We start from the raw sequence: 15,191 nt of genomic DNA, 5'->3' as shown, positions 1-15,191 counted from the left end.
TGCTGCTCTGATAGCATCTGAGCCTTGTAAAGGTCTCTAACACTCTGCCTTCAGTACTCAAATACTGCTATTGCACAAGATTTCTTAAGAGTGGTTTCCTCCAAATTCTAAACTCTTTACATCTGTAAGAAATATGGTCATTTTCTGTTTGGCTAAGTCTGGTCAAGGGGGGGGGGGGTCTTACTCATACTGACGCACTGATACTTTTAATCAAAGGAAACAGCATGTCTGTGTCTTTCCCCAGCAATGCCTCAATTACAGTTCTGTCTCTCGAGAATATCGGCTAAATGTTCACCAGATGGGCAAATCTGTGTTTTTATTTGTGTCACAATGTTTGTTGATATCTGCTGGAAAAGCAAGTTATTTTCTGAGATGTTTATTTGCAATAGAACAGTTTCGATTCTACTCCTTCTCTCTCGACTCGTCAGTCCTGCACAGCCAAGGCTGAATGAGGACACATGCAGCCACCTAAAGCCATAACGCAAATGCAAAAAAACAAAAAACAGACACAACACCTAATTTCAGTCTAAAACACTTCAACACTTGCCAACCTAAGGTCCACGTTGTGGCACTCTGGCCCGTGTTGGCCAATCGGGTCTGAAGAGATGGGTGGACAGACTGCAGAGAAAGAGACGCTGAATCTGAGCAGATGTGCGATGACAGCGCATGCAAGGCAGATGTTGAGACAAAGCTGAAGTGTGAAAAGAAATAAACTGAAAAACCAAAAAGGGATGCAGCTGGGCATGTCGCTGCCGCACAAGCACAGTAGTGCATGCACATTCAACATATCGACACGGACACACAAGGCTACCTGAGGCCTCTTTCCTCGGGCTGTCTGTAAAGCCGTACATCCATACTGCAGACGAAGAGAAGGAAGGAGAGAAGCAGAGAGAGATTAATCAGTTTGACAGCATGCAGAAGCAGCGGTGTGGTAAAGCACACCTTTAACACACCTTACTGAACACAAAATATAAAGAGGCAGAGATGAATTCCTCTTAATTTAGCAACGTATCCAAAGTGTGGGCCTACTCATCTGAGACTGATACACAAACTCGCAGCCTGTGTTCTTTAAGCTCGGCGTTCGCTTCATTCTGAAGAGAATAAAGCGCATCTGAGGGCAAGCTGTGCGTTACAACCACCCTGTCCCCAAAGCCTCCCTCCTTCACGCTGCAAGACACTCGCTCCACCCTTTCCATGATTGCCTTCCCTCCACCTCTTCGTATCTTTCTCTGTCCCTCTCTCTATCTGGACCTCCCGGAATGTCCGAGACGGGCGTCGGCCACATCTACAATCATTCCCGACCCCCAACCCCCCACTTCTTTAAAAACATCTCAGCCCCCTACCAGGAAATGAAACGCTATGCATCAAAGAAGACAAGGACAGAAGGTCGGTGGTGACCAAGACTTGGGGTGCAGCAGATGAAGCTACCTTGGTATATTTCAAGAAAGACAGGATTTGAAGCTTGATTTGAGCTCTATTAGGCCAAAATAATAATTCAGCGTCTGGCCGTCATCTTGTCCTGGAAGTGATCCTGCATTAGAACTGCAGCACCGGCAGAGAAACAGGCCACCAAGGAACAGGGACCAGGACCAGGACCAGGACCTGGGCAGGACTGACTACGCAGAATAAGAAGGAATGTTCAAGAAATCGTTGTTGCGTATGCTTATACTGATCATGAAATCTTTTTTTCACTTAATTTTATGTGAAATCAGTTTACAGACACATTTCAAACTGGATGCTCTTATTTGTGAAATACTTTAGATTTTAGGCACCTGCGATGGATGCAGTGCACTAGAACCGAAACCAGTACTAGAAAAAAAAAAAGGTTGATCTCAATAGAATCAAGCCCACCCAATGTGATTTACTACCTTTTATCTTTATTTTTAAGTTCCAGCACTCACTCCCATCCAGCCAGTCCCGGCCCTCTTCACACAACTCTTCACCTCACCTTAGATTTACAGTATCCACATTCCCTCCCTACTCCTACGCATATCTGTTCCTCCAGGAATAATGAAGTTCCAAATATACAATTTCTTTTGTGGTCGACAGCTGTTGTTTTTAAATGTCTATAAATACATTCTACTTGACTTTACTTGACTTTGACATTGACATCGAATGTCTGGTGACAATCTGAGGCTTGTCTACACATTCTTTAATCGCATATAGTTTGATTTAAATTAGGAAACGCTAGTTTAGTAGGCAGCGCGGTGGTAAAGAAGGTTCCAGGTTTTAAAACAGGTTGGAACCTGGGATCTTTCTGTTAGATTAGTTGGTAACTCTAAATTGCCTGCAGGTGTGAAGGCGAGTGTGGGTGGTTGTCTGTCCCTGTGGTTGGCTGGCGACCGGTGCAGGGTGACCCCGCCTCTCGCCCAAAGTCAGCTGGGGTTGGCTCCAGCCCCCCTGCGCAACCCTGACAGATAAGCGGTATAAATAACGGAATGGAACGTTAGTTTAGCTTTATATATAAATGCTTTTTATATGTGTTCTCATCTCTCTGGTTCCTGTGGATCCTGGTCCTGGTTCTCCTGCTGTGGTTCTTTGGCCTCATGAATCACTGCTGTGGATCGTCGGTCACTTTTTACTTTTTTGTTAGTTGTGTTATTTTTCTTCATATATTAACCATTGTCATGTTTTTCAATGTTACCATATTGCTCATTATTAGTCATATTCCTATTATCAGTACTATAGCTGCTATAGTTCTTATTTTGGTTACTGTTTGTTTGTGTATCACAACTTATAGGACTAGTTTGCTCCCATTTTTTTGTTTTCATGAATGTAGCTCGTTATGTAAGAAAATGAAGTCCCCACCTTTTAATCTCACCTACAAGGCAACAATTGGCTTCTCTAACTGGAGGAAACAGCCGTCAACAGGCTGAGCGATCTGAATTGCCCAAAAGCTGTGAGATGAGGACAGTGACAGAAGTCAGGAACTAAGTAACAAGTAAAATAACATCCATCCCACCTCAAAAATATGTTATTTCTCTTCAACTAATGTCAACAAACTTTCCTTGCGAGTAATATAAACTTCATGTTATTTTAACTATGCGTCATTCGTAAAAAACTATAGACAGTCAAGCAGAGACGGTTGAGGCAAACGGATATTCCTGAAAAAGACCTCCTGTTGTTGTCTCTTCAGTTGGAGGCTTATAGCCTTTAACAATCTCCTTTTCTCGCTCTAGGGTCCAAGAAAACATTTTAAACCCATGGCCACGGTCATCAATCTGAAAATAGGGTGGTTTCCTAAATAACCAACTTATCTTTTGAAAAGATTAAGTTTATATACTTGGTGAGCAGCATGCTGCACTGGATCCTGGCGGGCGCTGCCCCTGCTGGGAAGCAAACAGCGCCGCTCCGTTGACTCACGTGAGATAATAAAGCCAAATCCCCTCTTGCTATCCACCAGAGCCTCGGGAGCTGTGCTGGATTGATGTTGGCCCCAGAGGGAGGGATACGGGCTGGTCCCAGGTCAGCCAGGGTCAAATCCCGCTCACTAACGCCCTACCATGATTATAACCCACCCGGCTGCTCTCAGCGTAGCGCTGCACATCTGATTGATATTAACTCTCCTCTCCACTCTAGGCCCTCCTTGCTACCCCCCCCTACAAATACACACACATACACACACTTAATTCCTTTCAGGTTTAGCTGATGACGCCACAAAGCAGCAGAACCGGCAGTGTTTTCTCTGTCCCTTTGCTGCTGTGGGTAATTTTCCTTGAATTCTGACCCCAAACGTCTATGTTACCCTGCAATTGAGAGCCCAAGGACAGTGAAAAATGGCATCACTCTCTGAAGCTCTCCTTTCTAGGTTTGGATTGGAGGGGCTTATTAGCCATTTGTCTTGTTTTTCTACAGACTCAGTAGATGTTTTTTTGTTTTGAAAGAGAGGTTCCTGTAACCGCACATCTTGACAAACCACAGTCCATCAACAAGCTAAGACCTGTGGCCGGAGGACTGTGAGGAGTGAGGTGTCTGCTGAAACTGAACAACAACTGAGCATCTATATGATCTCTCAGCAGCTTTGTGTTTCTAACCTGTGTTGAGTCTCTATGCTGCCTGGTTTCTTCCCTTGAATTAGTTTTTTTAATTTCTAACCCAAATGACAGTGTGTTCAAAAGCAATAACTTTATATATCAGATAGATTAATAATTTGAACAAATGATTTAGTAATTCAGTGAAATGTACAAATTCCTCGTTATTTTTGTTCATTTGAATGCTTTATAATTTGAGGGCACAACTGATTTACCAAAAGGACAACAAACAAGAGTCAGTGGCCGCATTGACAGCTCAGTGAGCATGATAACATGCTAACAATGATAGTGTGACAATGTTTCTATGTTTAGCAGGTACATTGTGTAGAGTTAGACCAATAATCTATATGTTATATATGTGTATTTTATATGTATATGTTTAAAAAAAGAAAGAGCTATAATAATGTTTACCACACTGACGATGTTAGTTTGGTGCCTTTGCATTATTTGTTAGTTGCCATCGATTACAAAGCAACGTGAAACATATCAGTGGATATGTTGTTTGTTTTGGAGGTTTAGGCCACAAGCAAAAGTACTGAACAAACTTATATTCTGAGCTGATGATGTGGCTACATGAGAAGTCACAGGATCACCAAAGCTCTTACGGAGCATCCTAAGGGGGCACATGAACGTCTGAACCGAATTCCGTTGCAATCCATTCAATAGTCGTTAACCTGCAGATGGTGTTAGGTGAATCATCGGCAAGACCCCAAAGACATTAGGATTGATCTTCTGGGTAACATGAATGTCCGCACAAGTCTCATGGCAATTCATGTCAAGATGTCTCTGGACCAAGCTGGTGCAAGTACAGACTGACTGACACGCAGCACTGCCATCCCTGAAACTACACTGGCATCATGACTAAAAATCCCCTCTCTAAAATATCAGTAATATGCATGGAGAAAATCTGTGGAAGTGGGGGGGCTGCAATAACATCATGTGGCGTGTCTTTAAAGAGTGTGAGCAGTAAAGAAAATGAAAAGCAGGGCAGATGAAGGGGATGTGAAAAGATACAGAAAGAGTTAAACAGTGGAAGAAAAAAGTACCACTGAAACCTTCAAACTGCAGCGTTTCATCTGGGTGGAGTGCACATATGAAATATTAAGCATCAACATGATGTTCTTACTGTGGAATATAACCAGTCTTCACTACAAAAACATTCAAACAGGGAGAAAGCTAGATTTGAGCCGTATGAATAGATTAACGGGGTGAATTATCATATAAAAGCCAAAAACCTCACGATGGCCCTCCCTGAATATCTAGCACACGGCAGGACACACAGTCAGGAGCTTAAATGATAAAACCTTGTCACCTGACACCAAGACAAAGGCGACCAGTAACAAATTACAGCTAACCAATATTGATTCGACACTTGGGGGGGGCAGCCCAGAGTGACACCAATGCTAACAATGTCAAACCACAAGCAGAAGCTAACTAGTATTGATGCAATGTTTAGCAAGACGAGGAGGGAGCAACGGAGTCGAAGCAATTCATCCCCGACGGTGACAGAAACATTTGCGGTGACAAATGACGTTTGGGTGCAAACCAGGGAGGGGGGGGGCCTCTTGGTTGAGCTGTGACACAATGCTGGCAAAACGCAGCCATTAGCAATGACAAACAGTTCCCGATCCGAGCTGGGAGAGTGACACGGTGCGGGTGCTCGCTCCGGGGTGAGGTCAAATCCCATCACAGGCCACATCTGTTCCACTGAGAGCACTGTCACTTCTTTGGTCGTCCAAACTCTCTCTTCTTCCTGTTGTCTCGCTCTGTCAGGAGCCGCTGAGATACAACACCGCCCCCCCGGCCCCCCACCCCGGGTAAATCAGTTCTCACTTTATTGTATCTTCCGCATTGACGTGTTAAGTGTGCTGACATTATTATAGCTGAAATTAAGTGCTTAGTGTGACGTTAACCGCGTAAAAGTCAGCATAGAGAAGAGTTTTATTCTCGCAGGGTCTCATGTGGAGGCAGGTAATGGAGGGTGTAAGTGTCATATAAAAGTGTCCACCGACTGAGGAGCTCCTGATGGTACAAACAACAGCCACTAAGGTCTTCATTAGTACAGACAGCTTAACAGATATGTTAAGATAAATACAAACTGCCCCCGTCCGCTAAACCAGGACTGCTAAAAACAACACACATGGACAACCCTTCTCCCTCCTCCAAGTAAATACGACCGGTCACTCCGGCATCAGCCTGAAACCCTATCCACTGTGCCACGTAAACAAACTAGCGCCTGTCTGACAACCTCAACCCCTGTGGCCTCTGCTGCCCAAAGAGCACCCTCCTCCGCGGCGCTCACATGGAGGAGTACGAGCTCCATCTGCACGGGCAAGAGTAGAGCTGTGACCCCTGAAACTCCGCGGACCTGACCCTGTGTTTAAAGAAAACATGTCTGACATCTACGTCTCCTGCTAACTTGGGGCGAAACGAGTCAGTGTTTGGTTTCTGTTGGGAGGCACCACAAAAAAAAATGCTTATGCTTTCAAGTCCAAATTCTTTTGAATTATTAGGTGAAATTATTTCATTCGACTGCAACCTACAAACATTCCCTCAGCCATGACATTTGTGGCATTAGGCCCTTTTTTTTTTTTTTTTAGAGGAAATGACATGCAGCAAAAGTCCCGAAATAGACTAGAACTAGAAAATTTCATTTGCATGGTGTGAATCGGACAGAATATCCACCAGGAAACAATGGGTTACATGTATTTCCACTGTGCTACTCTCTTTAACCGACTTGTTACATTAACATGCTACACAATACTGAGTCAGCGAACACCCAGCGTTGTCCAAACATCATCTGTTTCTTGAGAAAAGAGCTATGGTGCAGTAGAAGTGATGTTTCCTGCAGCAGGATGGATTTTGAAAGCAGCGATGATCATCATGGCCAAAGAGACCAAATTAAAGACAAATCCACTCAATGTAACTTAACCCTTTATCGGCCCAGAGACCATATTTGGTAACTTAAGTGGGAGTTCAAAATGCCGCCCCTTGTCTCACCATGAGGCAGCAGAACTACGAGAAATTTTGAATTTCTAAGTATTTCAATGAGTGCCCTGTAAAGGGTTAAAGGATAACTCTGGGTCCTATCTGTACGCATTTCGGGGTCAATGACTTTGTTGACTGAGTTGCTATGACTTTGTTGTTTTAACATGTTAGTATATACCAAAAAAAGTTTAAAATACCAAAGTCACACAATAATACAAACCCACTAATCGATTGAGGCATTGGTGGTTTTGGAGAAAGCGATATAACAGCTGATCCTTTCCTCAATGTTCTCAGACACTTCCAATAACAATCTGAGCCTGTCAGTGGGCACTTTCATTGGATGTACTTTGATGGGCACAATTGCCCCCAAGGATTACATCACAGCAATGGTAGGATTCACTTTGGCATCATCCTTTTAACAGTTTAACGTTTTGGGAAGAGCACTTGTTCATTTTCTTTCTGACAGTTCAATGAGAAGAACTTTATTAACAATCATGCGTGTGTGAGCTTAGCACAGAGACAGAGCAAGATCGAAAACAGCTAGCCTAGTTCAAATGTCTATGTCTACCGGCACATTTAAGTTAACTAGTTAACATGATGTATCTCATAATCCATACACAAACATACATGTGGTGGGAGTTAAAAATGATGTGACAAACGTGTTTACCCATCTGCTAAGCACTTTGCAGCGTCTCCAGCTCCAGTCTTGGTTGCCATACGCTAATTAATGTTAATGTCGATGTTTTCCTATAGCTCTCTTTACAGACATGATGGTGCCAAACTTGATAACATCGTTGTGACGACAAGACAAGACTCAAGAAGTCACTGTGTCCATCTGTTGTTTGCCAAAAAAGGAACTGATAGCCATTTTATGCTCTTTGCACGATTCAAACACAGGAGAAGTCGGGTGCAGGGGGGCACCTCATGGAGAGAATGTGACACCGTCCCTTCTTTAAAGCTGCGGTAAGCAGTTTATTTTTTATGTCATTGGGCAAAAAATCCATAATAACAGTATTCAGTATGTTGTAATCTAAGTGGTCTGAGAGACAACAAGACTTCACCACTTCCTCTCGGCTTTGTCCTCTCAGAGAGAGAGAGAGAGAGAGAGAGAGAGAGAGAGCGCTCCTATTGGCTGTTCTACAAACACAGATGTGCGTGCATGTCCCTTCTGAAGCCTGATTCGATGGCGGAGAGTCCTGCCGAAAAAGTTGCTATTCCATCATTGGCAGAGTCTGTCTGCGCTGCAAACAAAGGTAGATGGACTTATCAGAGTCTAAAAGACAGGCTGACAATAAACGCAATAATTATGGGTGAAGCATTTCAGAGAAGGAGAGAACTTCATGATGAAGCCGCTAACTTGGTATTTCCTGAAATATCCAAATGTGATGCTGCGGTTCATTAGCTTTTGTCATGGATGCAGCATTATAAGACCTCTTACAGATCTTAAAGATACCTCTGTGGGTTGTGTACGAGATTTACCATTACAGCAGGGGATGAGCAGTGATGTTGAACGTTGCTTACAGTTTTGCCTCCTGACAACAGTAACGTTAGCGAGGGCTGTGGTTACATCAAGTTTATGTTTATGTAACATTAAGGATTCAAGGATTCAAGGAACTTTATTTGTCATACCAACACACATTTACACATGGGGAGGTACGAAATTACGTTCTCAGGTCACAGTTTCAGCCACGATAAATATATAGAATAAAATATAGAGAATATAAATAAAAAAGTACTGTATAAATATTATATAACGGCACTGGGATCACAATCACAACTCGGATAATTGAAGCTTCTAACCTCATTTTCCTGCGATATCTGAATGTGCTGCTGTAGTTTGGTAGCTTGCGTACGTAGATTTACCATGAAAGCATGCGATGAGGATGTTGAATGATTCAAAGGCTGCGGCTAATCCCAGTTCATGTTTATGCAGCTTCTGCTAGCTATTGTTAGAGCCTCGAATCACATGGCCTTACAGGTCCACGTGTTTGCAAAGAAAACTGGATGGTTACCGCAGAACTGCAGCTACAAAGAATAACGGCATTGAGATCATAAACGGGGCAAATGCCCTTGGTGCTGGCCTGTACTCGCCCGCTGGGAGGGACTTATGACGGAGAGGGGAGGAGAGGTGAGAGGCAAGAGCTGCAGGAAGAGAGCTGAATCTTTTTTGCCTTATCCAGAGAATTGCCTCCTGCAGCTTTAAGGGTTTTCAGTTTCCATTCATTTCCATTGATAGAAAAATTGCAGGTGTTATGTAACTGTCCAAAGGTCTAAAAATGTACATCCATTTGACTAAATATTACTTCAGGTCGTAGCAGAGTCGGATGAGTGGCATCCAACCAGGCAACATCCCAAAGATTTAGGTTGACTGACACGAGTAGTATGAAAGCCACCTGTTTCAAAGCATAATGCGCCACTCTAAGGGGATGTAGAGGGGAAAAAAGCAGACAAGCTGACTTATCTGCAGCAGCAATCAGCGTCCAAGAAATCAAATCACTTTGAGGAATGTGAATGTAATTGAATTGGTAGTGAGCTCCCTCTGGGGCTATGACAAATCAATTCCTTGCAGAAGGGTCACAGAGTTCCTGTGCTTTTAGTCCAAAAATAAACTCACAATCAATTTCGAGAGTCGCTTCCTTGAAGGAAGTTGCCTTGACCTTACTCAAAACCTCTATGAATGAGGTAAACTCAAAGGGCGGCAACATCTGAACTAGTTTTTGTTTTGCTGTACGACTACTCATTACGAAAAGCAATCTCAAGATATTTCCATTCCCAAACACAACCTTTAAGCTACACAAATATCATGACAAAGTAGTCTTTTATGGCATCTGTAGCCAGCAATCACATTCCCCATTAACCATAAGCTGTTTCCTGCATTCACTCCTCAATAATTCATACGCGTGTGACTGATACCTCCCTAAATTTCCTCAGTCTACTTAGCCTTACACACACATGGCTCCAAGATGCATATACTAGTGACTCACATGTACCAGGGCTTTTGTTAAGCAGCTATACTGTAGCTAATACCCATTAAGAGCCATACATTTGCTAAGATGGCTAATGAGGCTATAATCCTTGACAGTAAGGAATAAATGAATAGTCTTATATGCCAAGAAAGCCGGTCATTTTGTGGCTTGTTGCCCCGTACCATTGATTTCACATGTTGCACAGTGGAACAGGTCCAGGACAGTGGCGCTCCCAGAAATTTGGCAGATGGGGCCGCCTAAAATCTTGGGGTGCCACACCACATCCAAGAGCCATAACTGAATTTCAGGAACTCTATCACGATGTTGAACTGTATAGGCTTGTTGAAAAAATGATGTTCCTATTTTACAGTTAATGTTACGAATTATTTGATGTGCATAGCCTAACATAGGCAACGATACAGTTCCAATTTTGAGCTCAACAACAATCCTGTTTTAATGTGTTATGTATCTGTATACTCGTGTGTTAGGGGATTTGTTGTTCCTCAAGTAGGCTATGTGTCTTTTTATTTACAAAAATACAGCTTGAATTTGAACAATTGTAAGGAAGGATTGAAAAGAACGAAACACCATTAAGAGGCTGCACATTCGGCTGTTTCTGTGTCTTCTTGTCAACAAAAATATGATATTCCATATGTCCAAAACTAAAAAACAAAACAAGGAGCAGTGATTGGTCTAAATATTCTATTTGATTGCATGTCTGGCATGTAATGGAAGCATTACAGCTGTTGCTTACCTCTGAAGTCCCAGGAAGGTAGAGCACACAGAACCAAAGCCCTTAGCAAGCACATACATTCAAAGGCATCATTTTTCTTCCTTACTGAATTAATAAGAATACCAAACATGTGTCATACCAGAAGCTACACGTAGAGCTTCACCGTAAGACTAAGAGCCAAACAGTCTTTCAAACATCCTAACTCCCACATCAGAGAATAACGCTTTCTCTTCAGTCTCTTCAGGACACACGCTAATGACCCTATTTTGCAATACCAAAGGCAATTTTGAAACCCCACCCTTGACTGCAAGACAAATCTACAGCCAGAGGGAGACAGCCTGACAGCTTTTTGAGCCCAACCCAAAACAGAGTCAACAGTAAGTCAGCGTCCCCCAGCGGGACAAGTGAACGAACCACAACATCACATGGACAAGTCGCAAGCGTGTGTGTGACAGACATACACCATGCAGAACAACATTCTGATTTGGTTCTTAAGAAGCGGTTCTGCAGAGAGCAACAAGTTGAACGAGAAAGAGAGGCTGAAGTTAGCTGTAAGGAAGGATGGTTAAGAAAAAAAAAAATAGGTGACTTACCCGACTTGCGCTTGGAGCCATAGTCCCTGAGAGAAAAGCAACACAAGAGGGACATGGTTAATGACAGCAGATGCCACTCGGTCAACAGCAGAGCATGTAGTCACTCCATATGGATTCTGACACTCCTAAAACATATCAACTGGCATCTGCCGTCACACGGAAACACAAGCATGCAATCTGCTTGCGCACACCAACAAATGCATGTGTTTGAGGGTAAGAGAGAGAGAGACAGAGTGAAGGATGGAGAGAGAGAGGGAGGGAGGGAGGGAGGGAGGGATGACTTTGGACAGCTGCCCGTACTCCCCGCAACAGACACAAATTAGTCACGTGACCCCAAAGCGGCACCACCATCCTCTTCCTATACTCCTTCTCCTCCTCCCTCCCTCCCTCCCTCCCTCCCTCCCTGCTTCATCCTGTCCTGAGAAGAAGACGACCTCTCCCCACATTTGAGAGGAGGATCAGTTTAAGATGCCTGGCTTAATGGATTCTAATGAGATTATGCCACAAGGCTAAACTATAGATGGGGGGGGGGTGCTGTGCTGTCTGCCCGTGCTCTTGTCAATAGTGACTTTTGGACTCAGCCAGTGTAGCAATTGGGTTAAAAAAGATAGACGAAGGGAGAGATCAGGTGAAGACAGAACGTGCTATTTGTAGAAACACAGACCTGATAATCTGTCCATTGTCTACCCCCCCCCCCCCCCCCCCCCCCCCCTTCTCCTCATATTCTTTTTCTCTTGTGTTTCTCAGAACCAGTGTGTCCTTTCTGTTTCCCCAAAGGCTGATCAAAACCCTCCACTAGCTACAAATTTAGTCACGTCATCTTGCTGCAATACTGTTAAAAGCCAGACACACGCAGGCAGAGCAATAACACTAAAGCATGATGCTGTAGTGAGGAGCTGAAGATCACTACAACCTTCTCTCCCATGTGAAATAAATATAAATAACCAGCATATAGGCGGTAATATCAACCCCCAGACAGCAACAAGGGATATAGGGACCAGAGGATGAAGTGGCCCGTGGGCAACATGATTCTCACTTCAAGAGGAGTACCAGATTGCAGCTGATGGATGTCGGTATATAACAGAGGGATGTGTGTGAGGTAAGTCGGTGTATGTAGGCATATTGGGGTAGATGTTAAGTCAGTGAACGTGCGGATGCTCCCCTAAGATTCAGGATCAGCCACCTGGCTGCAAGAGCATCCATGATTAGGACAGTTGACCTTGCTGGCCTTCGTGACACAGCCCATTTCATTAATGAGGGACCTCTTATCTCGTCAGGTATGATGCAGAGCAAATAGGCGTGGAAGATTATACTGCAGTGGCAAGAGAGCAGAAAGTGCTCAGGGCAGCATCGCTGGCAGTCAAGGTAGTGCCCTCTCACTGCATGAGGTTAATGAAAACCTCCTCTTGGCTCTTGCTGCAACTGCACTCAGGCTAATAAAGAGACACACCGACATGTGCGCTGCGCTGTGCACATGAATACACAAAGATACATAATTGCTTTCCAGGAAGACAGTGTACGGACAAATAAGACAAGCACATATGCAAGAGCAAACGCCAAGTTGTTAGAATTCTTTAGTGTCACTATGCTTGTCCTAGCTTTCTTTTTCTCTATCCCCTCACCCATTCCCCTGTGATCTGATGTATCCATCTCTTTGTGACTGGCCACAGCAGATGAATAACGCCTTTATACCGACCTCTCCACCAGGATCAATGCGTGCTAGCAACCAGAATGTGCTTCATTGTCACCAAAGTGGGACACGCAGAGAACAAGACTTGACCTTTCGTCTCATCACATCCATCTTGAGCCATGCTGGGCTCACAATCTCTAATACTTGGGGAATGGATACTATTCAAGTCAATGGCCAACAACTTTGAATGAGTTGTACTGCAGAGTGTCTGGCTGTGTCTCAGTGGAAAAAATGCGGTGGACAGACCGAGGCTCAGAGTTTGCTCCCGGCTTGCCGCAGTGGCAATAAAGATGCTGATATCCTCTGTTCAGGCATAATGGAATGTTTTACATTTCCAGGGATTTGATAACCGCTGAGTTCACATTTCCATTTGCCCAATTCTCTTCTCTTACCTAATCCCAATCTTTTTCTACTTAAAATGCAAGCTAAGGTATAAAATTTGAGGTCTAGTATTGGAACATTATGCAGTTCCTCAGTCAAAGGAAAACTATTCATTTCATTTATTTTCGGTAATTCAGTAAATTCCCTAGAATAAAATACGACTGTGCACAGAACCTGTAGCCTTCATCCATGTTTTTGTTCTGGTGGTCCACCCTTGTAGGACCTTGTAGACTTAGCAGATAGCACTATTTATCCCATTAGAAACTCACATGCCAGCCTGGTTCACTGACACTAATAAATGGACAGAAGGACCAAACAGTGATTAAATAATATAACTTTTTATTCACTTTAATCTCTATTATTACATGTGGCCCCGTGGCCCAATGAGGATTGCCTCTCCATCAGCCAAACTGCAAATGTAGTTTTACGTGCATGCTGAATAGCTGCTGGGTTAATTGAAGAAGTTAACAGAAAATGCTCTATGCACAGTGACAATACAATAGTTGTAAGTGTGGAACCTGGAAGTGGCCGAGTGCAACTTATCAATGAGGTGAGGACCAGGGCCAATGAAAGAGTTTTGTTTGGTGCAAAACAGCAGCAGCATGAAAAGTACTTTGCTGTAGCAAACTCCCAGGGAGCCTGTTAAGCTACTCATGCTGTGCATGGTTTGAAAGGCAAACATGACCTCAAAGCTCTATAAACAACTTCCAATCAAGAGTAAGGCAGGGGCGCAAGCAGTTTCTGGTCCAACTGTAAATGTCTCCACAAATCACTCAGCCCTCAAATGAAGGCTTAAACTGATGCTGTGTATGTGATTCTCTGGGGGTTAATTGTTCTTGATGAATGATCAGGTGCCATCACAGAAGATACAGCTGTTGAAGCCCTTTGTTAATCCTAAACATAGAGCGACTGCTGATTGGATCAATAGCATGTGCTTTTGCTGTTGTCACGGAAAGCAGGGCACAGTAAAGGTTTGCTTGCATCACATGCAGGTGATTGTTAGTGTTAAGCATTCAAAAAGGGCTTTAGAACAACATGCCTGCATGACATTCAAGCATTAGCCCACTAAAAGGCAAATATTGGTCAGTGTTAGCATCTAGCGGCTAATTACAGTAGCAGCCAATTACCACCAAATTAACCTAGTTTGGAGCGAAAAGAGGCACCATTCCTGCAACAAAGTAAAAAGACAGAAAGATCTTTAGCTTGTTAGCCAAAATTTTACAATATATTAGGACGTGCAAGTGGGAGTGCAGCTGGCTATTTTTGGCCTTATTTTCAGAGGTACGGATTTGGAGGCATCTGCAACGCATTAGGGCACAAAGGAGGGGCAGGGGAGGGCAAAGCATAGAATGAAGGTGGGGGAAGATGAGGAGGGAGGGCAGAAACGCAGGGTCCAGGCTCTATTCAGTGACCCGAGTCACTGAGGCTGAAATCAAACTCTTCCCTCGAGGGCTGAGCAACCAGCTCCGGCTGCCAGCTCTTTTCCAACGTCTCTTAGCAGTACGGAGAGGAGAGGAAGCGAGGGGTGAAAGGCAATGTGAAGAATACATACTGCAGTGGTGGAGAAAGAGTGTTTTATGTGGCTAGGTGGAATCTCAAGGCCATTTGTGCAGAGAAACACTACCCTCCTGGTCCTGGTGACAGTTTGTTTTTCCAATGAAGTCTCCAAGATTTCTAGGTTTCTAAAATTTCTAAATATGAAGTATATATTCGGTAAATACAAAGAAAGATGTGTATATCCTGAAAAACATCAACACATGGACCACTTGAACACATAAAAACACACACTCATATTTCACATACTGACAT

At 43.6% G+C, this 15,191-nt stretch overlaps 1 protein-coding gene across 1 annotated transcript in view; it reads right to left on the bottom strand.

Moving 5' to 3' along the window:
• Positions 1–15,191, bottom strand: part of sh3pxd2aa (SH3 and PX domains 2Aa) — a 94,236-nt gene that overhangs the window by 37,708 nt on the left and 41,337 nt on the right. The window contains exons 6-7 of the mRNA XM_070855927.1: positions 11,312–11,337; positions 812–856 (exon numbers count right to left, since the gene is read on the bottom strand). Coding sequence (XP_070712028.1) covers positions 812–856; positions 11,312–11,337 — 71 coding nt within the window. The remainder of the gene's footprint in view (positions 1–811; positions 857–11,311; positions 11,338–15,191) is intronic.

The sequence above is a fragment of the Pempheris klunzingeri genome, chromosome 3 (assembly GCF_042242105.1).
Source record: "Pempheris klunzingeri isolate RE-2024b chromosome 3, fPemKlu1.hap1, whole genome shotgun sequence".
Lineage (NCBI taxonomy): Eukaryota > Metazoa > Chordata > Actinopteri > Acropomatiformes > Pempheridae > Pempheris > Pempheris klunzingeri.
This window is presented reverse-complemented; position numbering and strand designations above follow the sequence as displayed.